Source organism: Mobula hypostoma, chromosome 3 (assembly GCF_963921235.1).
Source record: "Mobula hypostoma chromosome 3, sMobHyp1.1, whole genome shotgun sequence".
NCBI classification, from domain to species: domain Eukaryota; kingdom Metazoa; phylum Chordata; class Chondrichthyes; order Myliobatiformes; family Myliobatidae; genus Mobula; species Mobula hypostoma.
In genome coordinates this window covers 170,530,407-170,549,321 of record NC_086099.1, presented here as the reverse complement: position 1 = coordinate 170,549,321, position 18,915 = coordinate 170,530,407, and the positions used below count along the sequence as shown (strand labels likewise).

The window sequence follows — 18,915 nt, the reverse complement described above, 5'->3', positions numbered from 1 at the left end:
TCTTTACAGATAAATCTGTAGATGATTTTTACAGATAAGATAGAAAATACAATTTCTGAATTTAGAAATACAAATGATTCTGGTTAATTGGGCCATTGGTTAATAAACAGTAAGACAATTCAGAACTAATTTGTTCACTGCAGTTTTACTGGAGATGCCAGAAATGGCGGGAGTGAATATGAAACAATATCAATACTTCAACAAGTTAGAAACTAAGAAGAACTTGAAGGTATCGGCAATCATCATGAATGTTACTATGAAAATGAAGATTTGGAGGATGCTATCATTGAAAGCATTGTTTGAAGTCAGTCCATTATCTGCATGAGGTGTCAGCGCTTATTTTGTTCATTTACAGTCAACCAAAAGAACACAGCAGCTAATACACAGTTTTATGATACTGTAGTACTCTTGGTAGTGTTCTAATTTGTTCTATATTTCATTTAAATACATAATTTTTTATTCAGTTAAACAGTAGTTTGTCTGTTTTTATACTTTTTTTTAACTATTTCCATGAAACTTATTCTAATTGGGGCAGTCGTTTAATTGGGCCGAAATGTACTGATCCTGATGTGTCCTAATTAACCAGAATCCACTGTACTGGTGTATGTAATTCCTTGACAGCCAGGAAACAAATGTGAATTTCATTTGTAACAAAAATTAATGTCTCAACTAAAAATACTTTCTGATTTGATTAGCAAAATTTATTGATTTTTGCGTAAATTCTTATAAATGGAAATAATTAGCTTCTCTATTCTAGGTTGCATATTAGAAAATGGGCCGGCTGGTGACGCAATGATATCGGCGTGAGACCCGGGAGCGGAGGTTCCCAAGTTCGAAACTAGTCGGGTCTGCCCCCGAGTACGCTTTCCATCCGTGCCAGGTTGAGTGTCGAGATCGCAGCTTGACCTCGTAAAACAAAGGGAAAATACTGTGAAAATGTCTGTGTGAGGAGTGGCCGCCACACAGTCTCTCTCTCTCTCGCTCTGCGCCTTGTGAAACAAAAAGCCATGAAAAATCCATCATCACGGACGCACACACGGACATGCAGACACACATGCACAGACTCGTATGCATGCAGGCACACGCCAGAAAAAAAAGAAAATGGAACATAGAACTTAGAATATAGAACATAGAACAGCAAAGCACAAGACAAGGCTCCATTTTGAAGAACAACAGGACAAAAGAACTAACTTGTATTAATTCTGCATTAATACAACATTAATACCATTGCATTAAGTTTTGATTTTCTCCATTATTAGAAAATTTGGAGAATGTACTGTATGCTTTAGGTGTTATCAAACACTAGATGCAGTTGATTGATTTATTCCATAATTTATAAATATTATAAATAATGAGTAAACATATGTTGTAACCTTGGTCTCAGGGTGTCGCACAATCAGTGAAGCCTGAAGTCCATTTCGAGCCAAGTCAACTGCTCGGCACCAACCCCTGTGATATAGCATCTCAAACTCCAGCAGAACAGCTGCCATTTTGTTGTAATTCTTGATAACTTTTTTCATTTCAGGGCTCTAAGAATATAAAAAGAGACAAAAATAAATTTTGCTATGTAGTCTTAAATTGCGAGGATTTTTATACGCAGTCCAGTAAGTTGTTTTCAAATCAGGAAACTATACATATAAAACTACCTTCAAAATTTCAGTGTCATTTTTCAGAAACTTCATGGGAATGTCTATTTTTCTGAATAGCTGTCGGGCCCACATAATCTTCCCAGACACCTGACAACCAGAAGATATTTTTAAAATACTAATAAAATGAGTGATTATGCATTTACAAATTAAAAGACATATAAAGATGCATTTATATAGCACCTATCATGACTTCAGAATTTCCTAAACATTAGTAAATTACTTTATAATGTAATGACTCTATGACCAAATATCCCTTTCTATGAACAATTGAAACTTCCATGGTTAGAATCATATTTAAAATACTAAAGAATGTTCAAATAAGATTGTCTTTAAATTACTTAATGATTTTATTTTAAAGATTTTTAAGCAAAAATTGGAGCTATATATACCAATAATAAACTAGATTCAAAAAATGTAATTAAAAAGGAAATTTACAGGTGGAATGTTACGAGGTACAGGTGGATTTTCTCTTTGTTTCTGATAGATCTTCCGCACTAGGTCTAAATCTCGTGCAAAACGTTGCAGGACAACTAGATACTTGTCTGTTAGTTCCAGTTGTGATCCAGCAATACATTCAAACTTTCCCAGCAACTCAAGCATGCGTTCTATCTGGAAGAGATTTCAGGAAAATGGTGAAGACAGTAGGTTTGTTTCAGTAGCAGATTTGAATGCTGGTGTTTCATATTACTTACAGTTATAGATTGTTCAAACCAAGAATCCATGAAAGTCTGCATTGACTGGTACAGTCCTTCCATCTGGAGTCTGAATTCCTGATAGTCATTGTCAAACTGGAAAGTAACATGGAGAAACTGAGTTATAACCAGAGACTACTGGAATTCTTAAAAGAATGTACATAATGGATTAAGCAGTATAGTAATGTTTCTGGAACAATTTCTTCCAGAGTTCTGAATAGACAATGAACCCATGAACAATTTCTTCCTGAGTTCTGAATAGACAATGAACCCATGAACTCAACCTCAATATCTTTCCTATTTTTTGCACTGCTTTCTTAACTTAATTTTCTTTTTTATATATACCTACTGTAATTTATATTTTTTATTATTATATATTACAATGTACTGCTGCCACAAAACAACGAATTTCACAACATACGCCAATGATATTCAACTTGATTCTAGTATTAAAGGATACATACTTACTAGAGATAGGTACTAAGTTTATCATTTGAGGAGCAAATCAATGGGCAATTTACGAAATTTAATATTATATCACAAATGGAGGTGCTCTAACATGGGTATTTCAGCTGTACCACAATGTATCAGTTTAAAAATATGAAAAAAAAATTGACAGGTCAGATCATCAGCATGACCCTTCTCAAGATTCAAAATTTAAGATTGACTTATGTCATTTCCAGTACACAAGTATAAAGGAGAACAAAGTAATTGTTAGTCCAGATCTCATGCAGCACAAAAAACCACAATAAGAAACACAATAATAATGAAAACCCAATAAATATGTGAAATAGCTTCTATACTCTATACAGATTCATTGTGTGTCCATAAAGTGACACAAGGTACAGGAGTGTCTGTACTTAAGTTGACTGACAGGAAATGATAAAGCAGTAGTGATTGGGACTGTGGAGAAGTTAATTATTGGGTGGAGGTGTTGATCAGCCTTATCGCTTGGGGAAAGTAACCGTTTTTGAGTCTGGTGGTCCTGGTATGGATGCTACATAGTCTCCTCCCTAGCTCAAAGTAAAGCAGAAAATGTTGCAGATACTCAGCAGGTCAGTTACTGATTCAGATCAGCAACCCATCTACCTGTTCTGGCAAAGGCTCTTGTACCTGAAATGTCATCTGGCTTTCTTTCCATGGATATCTCCCGACCTGCTGTATGTTTCTATTATTTTCTGTTCAAATTCACTCTTACCTAATAAAGCCATGCACCTGAGTTGTTATAAAAACCATTGAAGCCTCAGTCACTGGGGAGGGAAATTAGGAATGTCAAGGAAAAATAGCACTATCCAATATCCATCAAATATTTTTTACCAAAAGTCCATCCACCTCTTGTTCAATTCCCAGGCATTAAGTACACTACGTATCCCATGTGACAAATTTTTTCAGACATTCCACTCTCTGTTGGGTGTAGTTAACTTAACTCTTCCAAACTTGAGCAAAGAACCTGTGTACTACTAGGACCTTTGTAATGTCACATGTTGCCATTGTGTGTTGCTCATACTGAATTATGTTACCATCTTTACATTTGCAAACAGACGGAATATATTTTAAAAACTACTTTATGAAAGGAAATAGTAAGCTGACCTTCTATGATCTACAATAACAATTGAACATGATACTGTACCTCCTGCTTTCTGTGATCCAGTACATCATAAGTCTTTGATTTCAAACTGGTGATAATTGTCTGATATCGCAAGTATATTTTGTCAAATCCCTCCATTTTAACGTTCTGCAGATCAGAGAGGCTTTCCATGGTGCTTATCACATGCATAATCTTCTCCAGTCGCTTACAAAATGTGTCAAATTTGCCAAATATATAGTTTTCACTAAAAGCAAAATTGATTACGATTTTATAATACGCATGCTGAAATTTTACATCGACCAGAAAAAGAGATATTCATCTTCACATATGAATATTCCAGGTGAGCTTGCGACTTCCTACTAAACATTATAGCCACAATATCTAGAGGGAGGTCAGGATGTAGAAGGAATATTAAGTTTGTCACCAAGAAATATTGGGCTAAATGTTGGTAGCTGCTAGCCATTGTTTCCAATGCGAGCTACAGCTCATCAACTAGTTGTTCCTCAGGAAGTCAGAATCACGTTTATTATCATCGGCATGTGAAGTGAAATTTGCTAACTTAGCAGCAGCAGTTCAGTGCAATACATAATATAAAAAAATAAAATAATAACAACAATAATAAATAAGTAAATCTTTTTCAGTATACTTTATTGTACTGTGGAGAGCATTCTGACAGGCTGCATCACTGTCTGGTATGGAGGGGCTACTGCACAGGACCAAAAGAAGCTGCAGAATGTTGTAAATCTAGTCAGCTCCATCTTGGGTACTAGCCTACAAAGTACCCAGGACACCCTCAGGGAGCGGTGTCTCAGAAAGGCAGCGTCCTTTATTAAGGACCTCCAGCACCCAGGGCATACCTTTTTCTCACTGTTACCATCAGGTAGGAGGTACAGAAGCCTGAAGGCACGCACTCAGCGATTCAGGAACAGCTTCTTCCCCTCTGCTATGCGATTCCTAAATGGACATTGAACCTTTGGACACTACCTCACTTTTTTTAATATACAGTATTTCTGTTTTTTGCACATTTTAAAAAATCTATGGAATGTATGTATACTGTAATTGTTTTATTTGTTTATTATTATTAAATTTTTATTGTTTTTTTTCTCTCTGCTAGATTATGTATTACATTGAACTGCTGCTGCTAAGTTAACAAATTTCACATCACATGCCAGTGATAATAAACCTGATTCTGATTCTGGTATATTGAATAGATTAAAAATCATGCAAAAAAAAAAGAAATACTATATATTTTTAAAAAGTGAGGTAGTGTCCAAGGGTTCACTGTCCATTTAGGAATCGGATGGCAGAGGGAAAGAAGCTTTTCCTGAATCCTGGATTTCTGCGTGCACAGAGTCAAATGTGGAAATCTGAGATTTCATGAAGATCCAATGCCAGGATATCTGGTGGTTACCTCCATTTGTGGACTCACTATTTAGTTCAGTAATGAAGCTGAGATTTCATGAAGGGCAGTTCTCTCCTAATGCAGTTCCAATCCCAAATGCTAGAGGAACTCAACAGGTCGGGTAGCATCTACGTGAAGGAATAAAGATTTGATGTGTCGGGCTGAGACCCTTCATTAGGAATAGAAAGGAAGGGGAAGAAGGCAGATTCAGAAGATGAGGGGAGGAGAAGAATTACAAGCTAGAAGGCAATTGGCGATGCCAGGTGAGGGGGAAGGAAGGTGAGTGAGGGAGGCTGGAATGGAGTGAGAAACTGGAAGGTGAAAGGCGGAAAAGGTAAAAGCCTGAAGAAAAAGAAAACTGATAAAAGAGGAAAGTTGACCATGGGGGAAAGGGAAGGAGGAGGGGCATCAGAGCGAGGTGATAGGCAGGTGAGAAGAAGACAAGGGGTAAGAGGGTAGTCACAATAGGAAAGGAAAAAGAGAGAAAGGGGGAGAAATTACCAGAAGTTAGAAATATTGATGTCAACACTGTCAGGCTGAAGGCTACACAGACACAGAATATGAGGTATTGCTCTTCTAACCTGAGGGAGGCCTCTTTGTGGCAATAGAGGAGGCCATAGACCAATACGTCAGAGCGGGAATGAGAAATGGCACTGAAATAGGTGGCCACTGGAAAATTGTTACAGAGGTAGGAGAAGTGCTTGACAAAACAGTAACCCCCAATTTACGCCAGGTCCTCACTGATATAGAGGAGGCTGCACTAGGAACACCAGATAAAATAGAACAGAACAAAACAAAACAGAATGGTGGATATGATGGAGGTTTGTGGTAGGTGAAGCATTTGTCACACTTGCAAGATAAGAGTCAAGAGGGAGATCAGTGGGAGGTGACTGGTTAAGGGAATGATGTAGAGAGCAATCCCTATGATCATGTCTGATTTATTTGGCTGCTTTCCCATGCTGTTCAGCGTCTTTCCTTTGCAGATGTCTCAAGTGTTTTATTTACATCACTCAGGCAAAAGATGAATATTAAAGACAAGAAAGTCTGGAGATGCTGGAAGTCCAGAACAACTCACACAAACTACTGGAGGAACTCAGCAAGTCAGACAGCATCTATAGAAAAGAATAAGGAAAAAAATAAACAGCTGACATTTCAGCCAAGACCCTTCTTCTGGACTGAGAAGGAAGGGCCATGATACCAGAATAAAAAGGTTGGGGAGGGGAAGAGGCTAGCTGGAAGGTGAGAGGTGAAGCCAGGTGAGTGGGCTAGGTCAAGGGCTGGAGAAGAAAGACCCTGATAGAAGAGTAGAATGGACCTCAGGAGAAAGGGAAGGAGGAGGGGACAAATTTGTTGAAAAATCACAGGAAATGTTGGATCCTAGGAATATCTGCCAGGCGTGTCACTTCTATCACTACCTTCACTTTGTTTTATTGAGTTTGAGTCTCACTGTGGCGATCACAAGTCCTTCAAGACCCTAATCCAATCTTTGGTCAATCTCTCCTAATGCAGTTCCAATCCCAAACATCAATGTCAACCATTGGTTTTCCTCAAAGGTGGGGGGGGGGGACGCTTAAGGTTATTATCAACCAACTTCAATTATGTATTCACTCTGAAAGACTAATGCCGAACATTTGGTTTCCTGCAACTTAACTTCACCATCCCACTCCCACAGTGACCTTCCTGTCTGTGACCCCTGTGCTGTTACAAGGAGGTGCTGTTCCTCCAGCTTGCATTTTTTTCATCTGGGCGTATTACGAACTTATGGACTCAGCACTGTATTTTCTAATCACTCTTTCTTTCAGTATTGAAACTGGCCGTTTCTCCATGTCATCGTTTTTGGCTCAATTTTTCATATTTTATTTGTACAACCTGACCTATTGGGCACGTCCCACAGCCTTATCATTAACACTACACTACACAGACAAAGAAGCTGAATGAGTCATTCCATTTGTTCTGTCCATTTCGACTCTGCCTTCTCTCTTACTGAACACTAACTTGTTTTTTTCTCTCTTCCAGTTCTGACAGAGTCCCAAACTTGGAAAGTTAACTGTTTCTTTCTATAAATGCTGCCTGACCTGCTGAGTGTTTCCGGAATTTTCAGTTTTATTCCCAGTGACTGAGCTGAACAAAATTCATCCTTGTCACCCTGCTTCCTTGCTAACTTAGAAATAACATTGTATTGCTGTCCACTTGGGACTGTAACTCTCCTCTTCCTGCTTTTTAAAGAAATGAGTTGGATACTCATTTCATTGGTTCAATTTTCATTGGAGTTCAACCTAGATAAGTGTGAGGTGGTTCATTTTGGCAGGTCAAATATGATGGCAGAATATAGTATTAATGGTAAGACTCTTGGCAGTGTGGAGGATCAGAGGGATCTGGGGTCCAAGTCCATGGACACTCAAAGCTGCTGCACAGGTTGACTGTGTGGTTAAGAAGGCATACGGTGTATTGGCTTTCATCAACCGTGAGATTGAGTTCAAGAGCCGAGAGGTAATGTTACAGCTATAAATGACCCTTGTCAGACCCCACCTGGTGAACTGTGCTCAGTTCTGCTCACCTCACTGTAGGAAGGATGTGGAAACTATAGAAAGGGTGCAGAGGAGATTTACAACGATGTTGCCTGGATTGGGGAGCATGCCTTATGAGAATAGAATGAGTGAACTTGGCCTTTTCTCTTTGGAGTGACGGAGGATGAGAGGTGACCTGATAGAAATGTATAAGATGATGAGAGGCATTGATCGTGTGGATAGTCAGAGGCTTTTTCCCAGGTCCGAAGTGGCTAACATGAGAGGGCACAATTTTAAGGTGCTTGGCCTTAGATTCAGAGGAGATGTCTGAGATAAGTTTTTTTTTTACACATAGCATGGTGAGTGCGTGGAATGGGCTGCCAGTGACTGTGATGGAAGCGGATACAATAGGCTCTTTTAAGAGACTCTTGGATAGGTACATGGAGCTTAGAAAAATAGAGGGCTATGAGTAACCATAGGTAATTTCTAAAGTAAGTATATGTTCAGCACAGCATTGTGGGCCAAAGGGCCTGTATTGTGCTGTAGGATTTCTATGTTTCTATTTTCCCCATGCCTGAATTCAATGTTGTGATTTCTCATTCAGATATGTGATAAGAACTGTTGTCAACTTCTACAACATTGTGATCTGTCTTAACTCAGACTCACTAGTCCCTCCTTCAGCACTTAAATAAAAAGTGAGCAAGATTTGTGCATTTCTCCTTCTGGTCCAATAGCACCCAATGCACGTTCCAACAACATTTTTGCAGTGTTTTTATTTTGTATTCGAGGGCCACATGCTGTGCAGACCAGCCACAATGAAGCAGGTCTACAATTGAAAGCCAAAGTCTACACTGACATGTTAAAAGCCACCACATTTACCCAGAGTGTTGCCATGGAACAAGTAGCTTGCAGGTAGATCATCAAAGTATTATTATGTTCATGACCATTCCCATTAACAGTCATAATTCTTCTGCCTTTTATATTTCCATTCATATATCTGCTGCTCCTTTACTGCATAGTCCTGCTTCCAGCTACCTGATCCCCAAAGCCTCAATCCCACAACCAAACATGTACAATTCCAGCCCCCCCTTTAACCACACATCAAGCAACTTCACCATCTTTGGAATGCCATCAAATCATAAGTCTATTTTTCTGCACCGATGCCTCACCCCCAAATGTTGGTACTTTATTCTCTGAATATCCAACCTCAGATGCTCCATCTACCAATTTTCCCATACCATACCATCCCCACCTGCACCTGGGCCCAATACTCTCTATTTATTGCCCACCTCATCTTTCTTCCCCGTCCCAATTCCATTATGAGCTGTCCTTCACCTAATTTCCTTCACTGATTCCACAATGACGGAGCAGGTGGGTGGAAGACATTTGTACAATATTCCCAGTGTAAACTCTATTATATATCAGTGATAATGAATCTGATTCTGATTCCATCATGTAGGATGCTTTGAGCCCATTATATGACAGAATTTTACAGCTCAGGCCCCACAAGTAACTGATATGGGCTCCCAGTATAGAACCAGTTTAATTTGCCTTTCAGAGCATAGCTGAATTTCTAGACATGTTCTTCAAATGGCTGTGTAAATGAACTAGGTTTTGACACTGAATTTGAGGCTATTTAGATAGACAGATAGATAGTTTATGGACCCCGAAGGAGATTACGGTTTCACAGTAGCATTACAGTAGCATTGCACAGATATTCAAATATACAAATATTAGAAGACAAAATATTAAAGTTACCTTAAAAATAAGATGTACAAGATTTACGAGTCAAAGATTACAAGATCTACAAGATTTCCAAGTTCACACTGATAAGACGGTAGAGCAAGAATGATCGTAATATTATACAGTAATGGGTGCACATTCACACTGTCCAGATAAGAAGTGATGGTAGTATTGCACAGGGTGTCCGTGATAGCAGGGTGTGGTAAACAGAGCTAAACAGGGCTTAAACAGAGTTCTGGTAAACAGAGATTAATAACAGTCATACAGGAGGGGTTTCATCACTTCCCCAGCTATAGGTTGACTCATTATAGATCCTAATGGCCGAAGGTAAGAATGCAGTCGTCTCAGTCTGTTACTGAAAGCGCTCCTCTGTTCAGCCAATTTGGCATGCAGAGGATGAGGAACATTATCCAGAATTGCCACATTTTCTGGAGGGTCCTTTGTTCTACCACAATCTCCAGTATGTCCAGTTAGAGGCCTGTAACAGAGCCAGCCTTTATTTATTAAATTTATGTAACCTGCACAAAATGCATGAAAGGAATAAACAGTTGATGTTTTGGGCTGAATAAAATCAACATTTTATTCCTTTTTCTATAGATGCTGCCTGACTTGCTGAGTTCCCTCAGCATTTTGTGTGTGTTTCTCTAGATTTCCAGCATCTGCAGAATCTCTTGTGTTTGTGGCTATTTATGTGTCAAGTGCTCCCTCTCCTGGTTAAATTAAGACTTCTCAATGTAAATTACTTTACCACAGAGCAGAGTCCTGTCACATGCACTTAAGATACACCATGTCAATTAATATAAATAATATGCTTACAGAGTAATACAGTAGGATCAGGACATGATAATGATTTTTTAATCAAATAAGTGGTGTACAATTAAAACTGCTGCTGGATAATTACAATAACTTAAGTTTAACCCCTGCTTTTGGTTGTTGCCTCTACAGAGTTTACACATTGTCCGCATGACCAAAGAAGCATTGCTTAGTAGGTTAATTAGTTACTGTATGTTAGTATATATGGGTGGCAGAAGATCAACAGAAGTTTATTTGGTTACAGAGAAATAAATGTGGAGTGAAACCAATATGAATCCTCGGGGTACCCATAGAAACATGAAAGACTGAATAATCTTCTTGTATTTCATAAAAAATTAAAAATTGAAAAGATCAAAAACACATAGTAACTTTACTACTACAAAAGCATTCAAATCCACTGTTTATGTTTAATCTGATATTAATATGCATACTGTAGTTTCAAATTATATTTATACATTTTAAAATAATCTGCATAAGGTGTTTTGTAATAGCTGTCTTAGTGCACAAAGATGTAGGCTGTTACATCAGTCTTCTGTCCCCCACAATCTCCTTGTAAAACGATTAATTTTTGACACTTTTGACACAAGAAAGGAAACTGTGAATCATCCCTTAGATGTTCATGGCTGTCAGGTCAGCTTCAAAACCTATCTATTAAAACTCACACTGATGGATTCTGCATATTTGCTAAAGCAATACAATTTTCAGCTTTATAATCAGTAAGATTTATTAAGCCAATGTAACCAAAGATATACATCTTCTAGTAGCAGTTCTTATATTCATGGTCCTCCTGAATTTCATATACTTGTAAAAATAAAGGTTTCTGGCTGAAATAAATAGCGGAACTAAATATCCTTCTCCAACACTAAAGGTATTACAGTTTTTAAGATGATGTTAACTACATTTGCATCCACGTCAATTAGTTTGGTTGACATAAGTATTAGATTACTAGAATTTGTAAAATTAATTGCTATTACTCATAACAACGAAATTATCCCAGATTTAGACTTTTGAATTATGTAGAAGTGCGTTCCCATCATATTACAATTTAATGTGTGACCAACGTGTGAAAGTAAAATGGAGGGCTATGTGGGAGGGAAAGGTCAGATTGATGGTAGAATAGCTTAAAGGGTCAGCACAACATTGTAGGCCAAAGGGTCTGTACTGTGCTGAACTGTTCTGTGTTTTATGTTCAAACATTTATGACCTCAGAGCAGTTCTAAACAACAAATCTGAAATTAAAACAGAAAATGTTGAAATCACTCAGTGGATTGGGCAGCATTTGTAGAAAGAGAAATAATTAATGTTTCAGGTCAAAGACAGGATACAAGTATTTTCATATTAGTATCCTACCCCATAATGTATCCTAGGCATATCGGTTCACTCTCCTTATTATAACTGAACCGGCTCCATGTAATCTCCACGTCGATTGTCATGCAACGTTCTCACTCATCCTTCCAGTCCTAGCAGCGTCCTCTTACTCTTATCAGCAGAGTTTATGAGCCTTAAACTCCTACCATTTCAGAATCCCTTTAACCCAACCGCTGTATCTCTACTTTCTGAAATTTCCTAATTTTTTTCCCTTCCTTTCCACTTTCAAATTCCTTTGCCCATGATAACTCAGTTTCCAACTGCCTTTAGTTTCTCAGTTTTAAGCCCTTTAAGACACTTTGCTACACCAATCGCTCTCATTAAGATTTGGGATTTCTACATTAGGGTTTTGCGTGAAGTTTAGAGTCAGTGTCTCATAGAAAGTCATACAGTATAGGCTCACTGGCCATCAAGAACCTATTTTGTATTTCTATTAAATCACATCTTAACAGCACTCCATCTGTAGCTTTCTATGCCATAGCATTTCAGGTTCTCTCTAGGTCTCCAACCCCTCATCTTAAAATTACAATAGGTCCTCTGTTCATAGATGACCCTGCTAAGGGGAAACATTTCTCACTATCTAAACTACCTGCGCTCCTCTTAGTTTTGTATACCTCAGTCAGTCTTTTTTCTACAAGAAAATCAAACCCAGCCTATCCAGTCTTTTGTCATCGCTGATCCATCCCAGGCAACATCCTGATAAACTGCCTCTGTACCAATGCGATCACGTACTTCCTATAGTATAGCAAACAGAACTGCACACAGAATTGTAGCTGCAGCCTAACTAATATTCTGTATGGTTGTGTCATAACGTCCTTAAGCTTATATTCTGTACATTGATGAAGGGAGAGCAGTGGATGTAGTGTATATAAGTTTTAGTATGGTGTTTGATGATTCTGCTGTGTGGATACAGAATTGGCTTGTCCATAAAAAGCAGAGGGCGGTAGTAGATGGACAGCATTCTGCCTGGAGATTAGTAACCAGTGGTGTTCCACGGGAGTCTGTTGTGGGATCCCTGCTCATTGTGATTTTTATAAATGACTTAGATGAGGAAGGAGAACGATGGGTTAGTAAGATTGCAGATGACACAATGGTTGGTGGAGTTGTGGATAGTGTGGAAGGTTGCTAAGGGACATTGACAGGATACAGAGCAGGGCTGAGAAGTGACAGGTGAATTTCAACCCAGAAGAGCATGATTCATTTTGTCAGGTCAAATTTGAAGGTAGAATGTGGGGGTTTTAGCAGTATTCTTAGGAGAGCAGAGGAGCAGAGGGATCTTGAGGTCCACATCCGTAGATCCAAAGACGCCGCACAATTTGATAGGGTTGTTAAGAAGGTGTATCGTGTGTTGGTCTTCATTAGTCAGGGGTTTAGTTCAAAAGCCATGAAGTAATGTTATGGCTCTATTAAACCCTGGTTTTATGGAAGTGTAGCATTACCTCAAGGCTGTTGAATTTTAGGTTCATTGCCCATTAAACCTAAAGATCTAAATTTATGTGTAAGATTTTTTTAAACATAAGGAAGATTTCATTCACTGTAAATTTGCAAACAATGAAAAATGAGGGGAGATTTGATGGAGGTGTACAAAATTTTGAGGGGTATAGATAGGGTTAACACAAGTAGGCTTTCTCCACTGAGGTTGGGTGAAACTAGAAATAGACGTCATATTTAAGGGAAACCTAAGTGGGAACTTCTTCACTCCAATTAAACAGAAGTGGTGGATGTGGGTTCGATTTCGACATTCATAAGAAGTTTGGAATAAGCACATTGACAGGAGGGGTTTGGAGGTCTGTGGTCCAGGAGCAAGTAGATGGGATTAGGCAGAATAACAGTTTAGATGGGCCAAAAGGCCTGTTTCTGTACTGTCGTGCTCCGTGACCATTTTATATAGTAAGTCATAGTAAAGTTCAAGTCTAAAGTTATTTTTCAGACCTCATTTGGTTACTTGTTCCAAAGAGTTCTTCACTTGCTTTTCTTTTTGCTGTGGTCTGAAATATAGAGCCAGCAAATGGAAACTGCAAGCTGATAGTCCTATTCATGAGCAAAATTATGACTGCCTCTTTGAAACTTGAATGTCAGCTTGACTTCCGACATGCTGGAGTTGTCTCTAAGCCCTGCCACTTTGACAAAATCCCCAAGACAGCAATCACACAAAATGTTTACATTTAAAAGTTCAAACAATCTTCCAAGGAACCTTTGGATCTGTTCTGATTAGTATGATCAGCCCATAATGCAGGGCATTAACACCTGTTCAGATGGTTGTCAAATGCATGGCACACAATAAATGTTAACATATTTTCTAGCATTCCACAGAGAAAAGTAGGAGATGCATATCTATGCCTTCAGTATACTAAACTGCAACATGAATGTTAACAGGTTCAGCAATGATCAATGTGCTTCAGTAAATAATTCATTATTAACAAAGAAATATGACTTTGTCCCATTTTCAGAAGCTGCTGTAATCAAGGAATTTGTGCTCCTTGCTCACCTGTGCAAAACAAACATTAAAATCTACTGGGGGAAATACAATAAACATTTAAGATCAGAAATGAAAACAGAAAGTGCTCAACAGACAGACTACATCTCAGGAAATACAAAACAGCAAAAATAACTTCAAGTTAATTGCAAGTTTACTAGAACAAATAACTTGTTCCCCTCCATAAACGCTCCCTGACCTGCAAAATATTTCCACATGGTTTAACATTTCATGCACTTTCTCATCCAAAATATTCTGTTATTCACAAGTTTATCAGCGTTTTCAAGTTATTCTTTTATTCTCTGGGGTCAAGCATTGAATCTTCTTTTTCTACAATCTATACAATCACCTATTGGCACACTACCTGGTTGCAGGAGGCCTATTTAGGTACCAATAATGACCCTATATTTTGAAGAAATAACCCTACCTGCCTTGGAGATAGAGGCAGACTTCAAAGGACCGAAAAGTTAACAGAACAAGCATGACAGTTGGCATGCCAGAGATAGAAATGGTGCAAAAGAATGTTACGTTAATCTTTTGTGTGTTAAAATATGTTAAGAATGCTTACATACACTTCAAAGTCTTTGCTTTAAAACAGCATTAGTTATTTGCCTGTCCCATACCTTCTGCAACTCTAGCAGTGTGGATAGTGCAGAAGCTCTAAATAGGAATGAACTTATAATTTAAAATAAAGAGACAAATTAAGCTGCAAATAGTATTTAGGATAGTGTTAAATCAAAACAATATAATTACCTAAATTCAAACTGTCTCTCCTTTGGATTTTCCCGAAGCTTCTCCCTGATTCGTTGGAAGTGTTTTTGATATTCAAGGTTTAACTGCATACAATCCTTGATTCTCTTCAGAAATTCCTCTCTGAAATGGACAATGAGTAAAAAGTTGTGTTTGTTTCTCATCCAATGAGTTCATACAAGTTTACTATCTTAAGTGAAGGATCTTAGCCCGAAACATCAACTGTACTCTTTTCCATAGATGCTGCCTGGCCTGCTGAGTTCCTCCAGTATTTTGTATAAGTCGCTTACTACTTTAAATCATCACCAAAAGTTTCAGCATTTATTTTAATCAGGAAACTTAAGAAAAAAAAAATCTGGTATATAATTAACAATGAAGTGTATTATAATTCTTAAATATATACATTATAACTATCAAAAACTTTTTACATGATAATATCTGATCTTTTATTAATACTGTAGAAGAAGAGCTGAATTCCAGAGATTAAGTGGAAGTGACTACCACTGAGTACAAGAATGTAAAAATTAGCTCATCGGGCATCAAGAGGAAAACACCTCAGTGGTTGGAGTCCTATTTCACAATAGTTGTAGACAGCAGAGGTCAATCATCACAGCCCTAGGATACTGCTGCAGGGAGCTCCATCTATCATCAGTAGCAGTTTCATCCCTAACCTTCTCTCCGGCATTGTCAGATTGACTGCACAATATTCAAATCCATTGGTAAAGCCTCTGGAAAGAAAACAATAGATGTCTTAAGACCAACACAAAAAGAACTGGGGGAATTCAGCAGGTCAAGCAGCATCTAAAGAGGGAAATGGACAGTGAGGGGAAAAACTTAGTTAACCTATCTAATAGATGCCTCTTTACAGCAATCCCCAGACAACATTGAGATGTGAGCTGATACAATGGACAGGTACTTACATTTCCTGAGGAGATGTTGGATTGCATAGTGGGAGAGAGGGGGTTAAGAAAAAAGCAAGTGGGGCAGTCAGGACATTGTGCATGCCACAGTTCGCAAGGAGAAGTTAGATTCTGTAGCTGGAGGGAGAATTAGAAACAAGTGAGCGGGAGCAGTTGAGTCATGCTACACACCACAGTTTCCGAATAGATGTTGGATTGCGCATCATCAGACACTTGGTAAGGTCCAATAAAAAGAAGTTAAGTTTAAGTAGAAAAGCCTTTGTGTGAGTGGGCCAGTTTTAGTGTAGTGAGCTCAAGCTTTGACTCATAGAGGCTTTGGTGAGGAGAGGTGGAGACAATAGGTAGATTTTTTTTGTTTAATTTTCCTTTCTTTCTTTCTTATTGCACAGCTGGAGCAGTGGGGATGTCAGGCAGGATAGCAGATGCTCTTGTGGGAAGGCAGAGAGACCTCCAGTGAACCTGACGACTACACCTGACAGAAAAGTGCATCCAGCTGCAGCTTCTTTCAAACCGTGTTAAGGAACTGGAGCAGGAACTGGATGAACTTCAGATAAGAGGCTGAGAGGTTGATCAACAGGACACACATAACTGGGTGACCATCGGGAGGGTGAAAGCGTATTCCTGTGGCCATTCCCTCAGTAACAGGTGTTGTGGGGGGGTGACCTAGCAGAGCAAAGCCACAGCAGTCAGGTCTCAGACGCTGTTAGGGGATTCCATAGTAAGAGGAGCAGAAAGCAGATTCGGTGTACATGAAAGAGACACCCGGATGGTATGTTAGCTCCCAGGTGTCAGGGTCCAAGATGCCTCAGATTGGGTTCACAGCATTCTAAAGGGGGAGAGAGAGCAACCGGAAGTCGTGGTACATATTGTGGATCAACGACATTGTTAGGAAAAGGGTTGAGATCCTGAAGAGAGAATATAGGGAGTGAGGTAGAATGCTGAAAACCAGGACCTCCAGGGTAGTAATCTCCAGATTCCTGCCTGTGTTACATGCCAGTGAGTGCAGGAATAGGATGATTTGGCAGATAAATGCATGGCTGAGCAATTGGTACATTGGGCAGGGTTTCAGATTTCTGGATCATTGGGATCTATTCAGGTCAAGGGATGATCTGTACAAAACAAACAAGTTACACCTGAATCCAAAGGGGACCACTATTCCTGTGGCAGGTTTGCTGGAGCCATTGGGGAAGGTTTAAACTAATGTGCAGGGGGATAGGAACTAGATTGATAGGGCAGAGAATGGGGCAGTTGGCATACAAGCTGATGTAGTGTGTAGTGAGACTGTGAGAAAGGACAGGCATATGATAGGGCAAAGTTGCAGTCAGTGGGATGAGTTGAAGAGTAACTTGGGAGGAAAATCGAAAAGGGTGATGAATACAAGACAAAAGGTGTTATGTTGAATGCACACAGTATACCAAATAAGGTATATGGAATAAGTTAGGCATGGACAGATATAATATTGTGGGCATCACTGATTTATAGCTGAAAGAAGATCATTGTAGGGAGCTTAACATCCAAGGATGCACATTGCATTGAAAGGACAGGGAGGAAGGCAGAGGGGTGGGGTGGCTCCTTAGAAAGAGATGACATAAGAATGGAAGATATAGAATCCTTGTAGGTAGAGTTAAAAAACTGCAAGGGTGAAAATACCCTGATGGGAGTTATACAGTATACAGGCCTCAAACCGTAGCCAGGACATGGGCTAACAAATTAGGGAGATAGAAAAGGCATGTAAAAAGGGCAACATTACAAGTCATGGGGGAATTTCAATTTGCAGTTAGATTGGGAAAATCATGTTGATGCTGGATCCCAAGAAACAGAATTTGTAGAATGTCTACAAGATGGATTTTCAGAACAGATTGTGGTTAAGCCCACTAAGGGAAAGGCAATTTTAGATTGTGTGCTGTGTATGAAGAAGATTTGATTAGGGAGCTTAAGGTAAGAGAACCCATAGGAGACAATGATCATATTATGATAGAATTCACCCTGCAGATTGAAAGGAAGAATCTAAAATCAGGTGTATCAGCATTACAGTGGAGTAAAGGGAATTACAGAGCCATGAGAAAAAAAGGAGATGGCCAAAACTGATTGAAAGGGGATACTCAGCAGGGATGATAGCAAAACAGCATTGGCTACAGGATAGATACATCCTAAAGATGAAGAAGTATTCTAAAGGGAGGATGACACAACCATGGCAAAGACAGCTTGAAAGTAAAAGAAGGGACATATAACAAAAATTAGTGGAAAGGTAGAGGATTGGGAAGCTTTCAAAAATCAGCAGAAGTCAACTGAAAAGCCATAAGGAGAGAACAAATGAAATATGAAAGGAAGTTAGTCAATAATGTAAAAGGATACCATTTTTTTCAGATATATAAAGAGTAAAAGAGAGGTGAGAGTGGATATCGAACTTCTGGAGAATGATGCCAGAGAGGTAGTAATAGGGAACAATAAAATGTCAGATGAACTTAATTAGTATTTTTCATCAGTCTTCGTTGTGGAAAGACACTAGCAGTATGCCAGAAATTCGAGAGTGTCAGGGAACAAAAGTGAGTGTGCAGTAGTTGCTCTTAATAAGGTAAAGGTGCTTAGAAAGTTTAAAGGCCTGAAGTGAGATAAGCCACCTGGATGAGATGGACTACACCTCAGTGTTTTGAAAGGGGTAGCTGAAGAGAATTTGGAGGCATTAGTAATGATCTTTCAATAATCACTAAATTTCTGGAATATTTCCAGAGGACTGGAAAATTGCAAATGCCACTCCACTCATTAAGAAGGGAGGGAGGCAGAAAAAAGGAAATTATAGGCCAGGTAGCCTGACTTCTGTGGTTGGAAAGATGTTGGAGTCTATCACTAAGAATGAGGTAACGGGGTACTTAAGGCACATGATAAAATAGGCCAAAGTCAGCAAGGTTTTTTAAAGGTAACATCTTGTCTGACAAATCTGTTGAAATTCTTTGAGGAAATAAAAAGCAGGCTAGATAAAGGACTTAAATGGACTAGGAGAATGGGC

At 38.9% G+C, this 18,915-nt stretch overlaps 1 protein-coding gene across 1 annotated transcript in view; it reads right to left on the bottom strand.

Annotated features, from left to right (window-relative positions):
• Positions 1 to 18,915, bottom strand: part of dnah5l (dynein, axonemal, heavy chain 5 like) — a 296,635-nt gene that overhangs the window by 252,036 nt on the left and 25,684 nt on the right. The window contains exons 13-18 of the mRNA XM_063042366.1: positions 14,992 to 15,111; positions 3,972 to 4,173; positions 2,342 to 2,437; positions 2,085 to 2,258; positions 1,647 to 1,736; positions 1,374 to 1,529 (exon numbers count right to left, since the gene is read on the bottom strand). Of these exons, the coding sequence (XP_062898436.1) occupies positions 1,374 to 1,529; positions 1,647 to 1,736; positions 2,085 to 2,258; positions 2,342 to 2,437; positions 3,972 to 4,173; positions 14,992 to 15,111 (838 nt within the window). The remainder of the gene's footprint in view (positions 1 to 1,373; positions 1,530 to 1,646; positions 1,737 to 2,084; positions 2,259 to 2,341; positions 2,438 to 3,971; positions 4,174 to 14,991; positions 15,112 to 18,915) is intronic.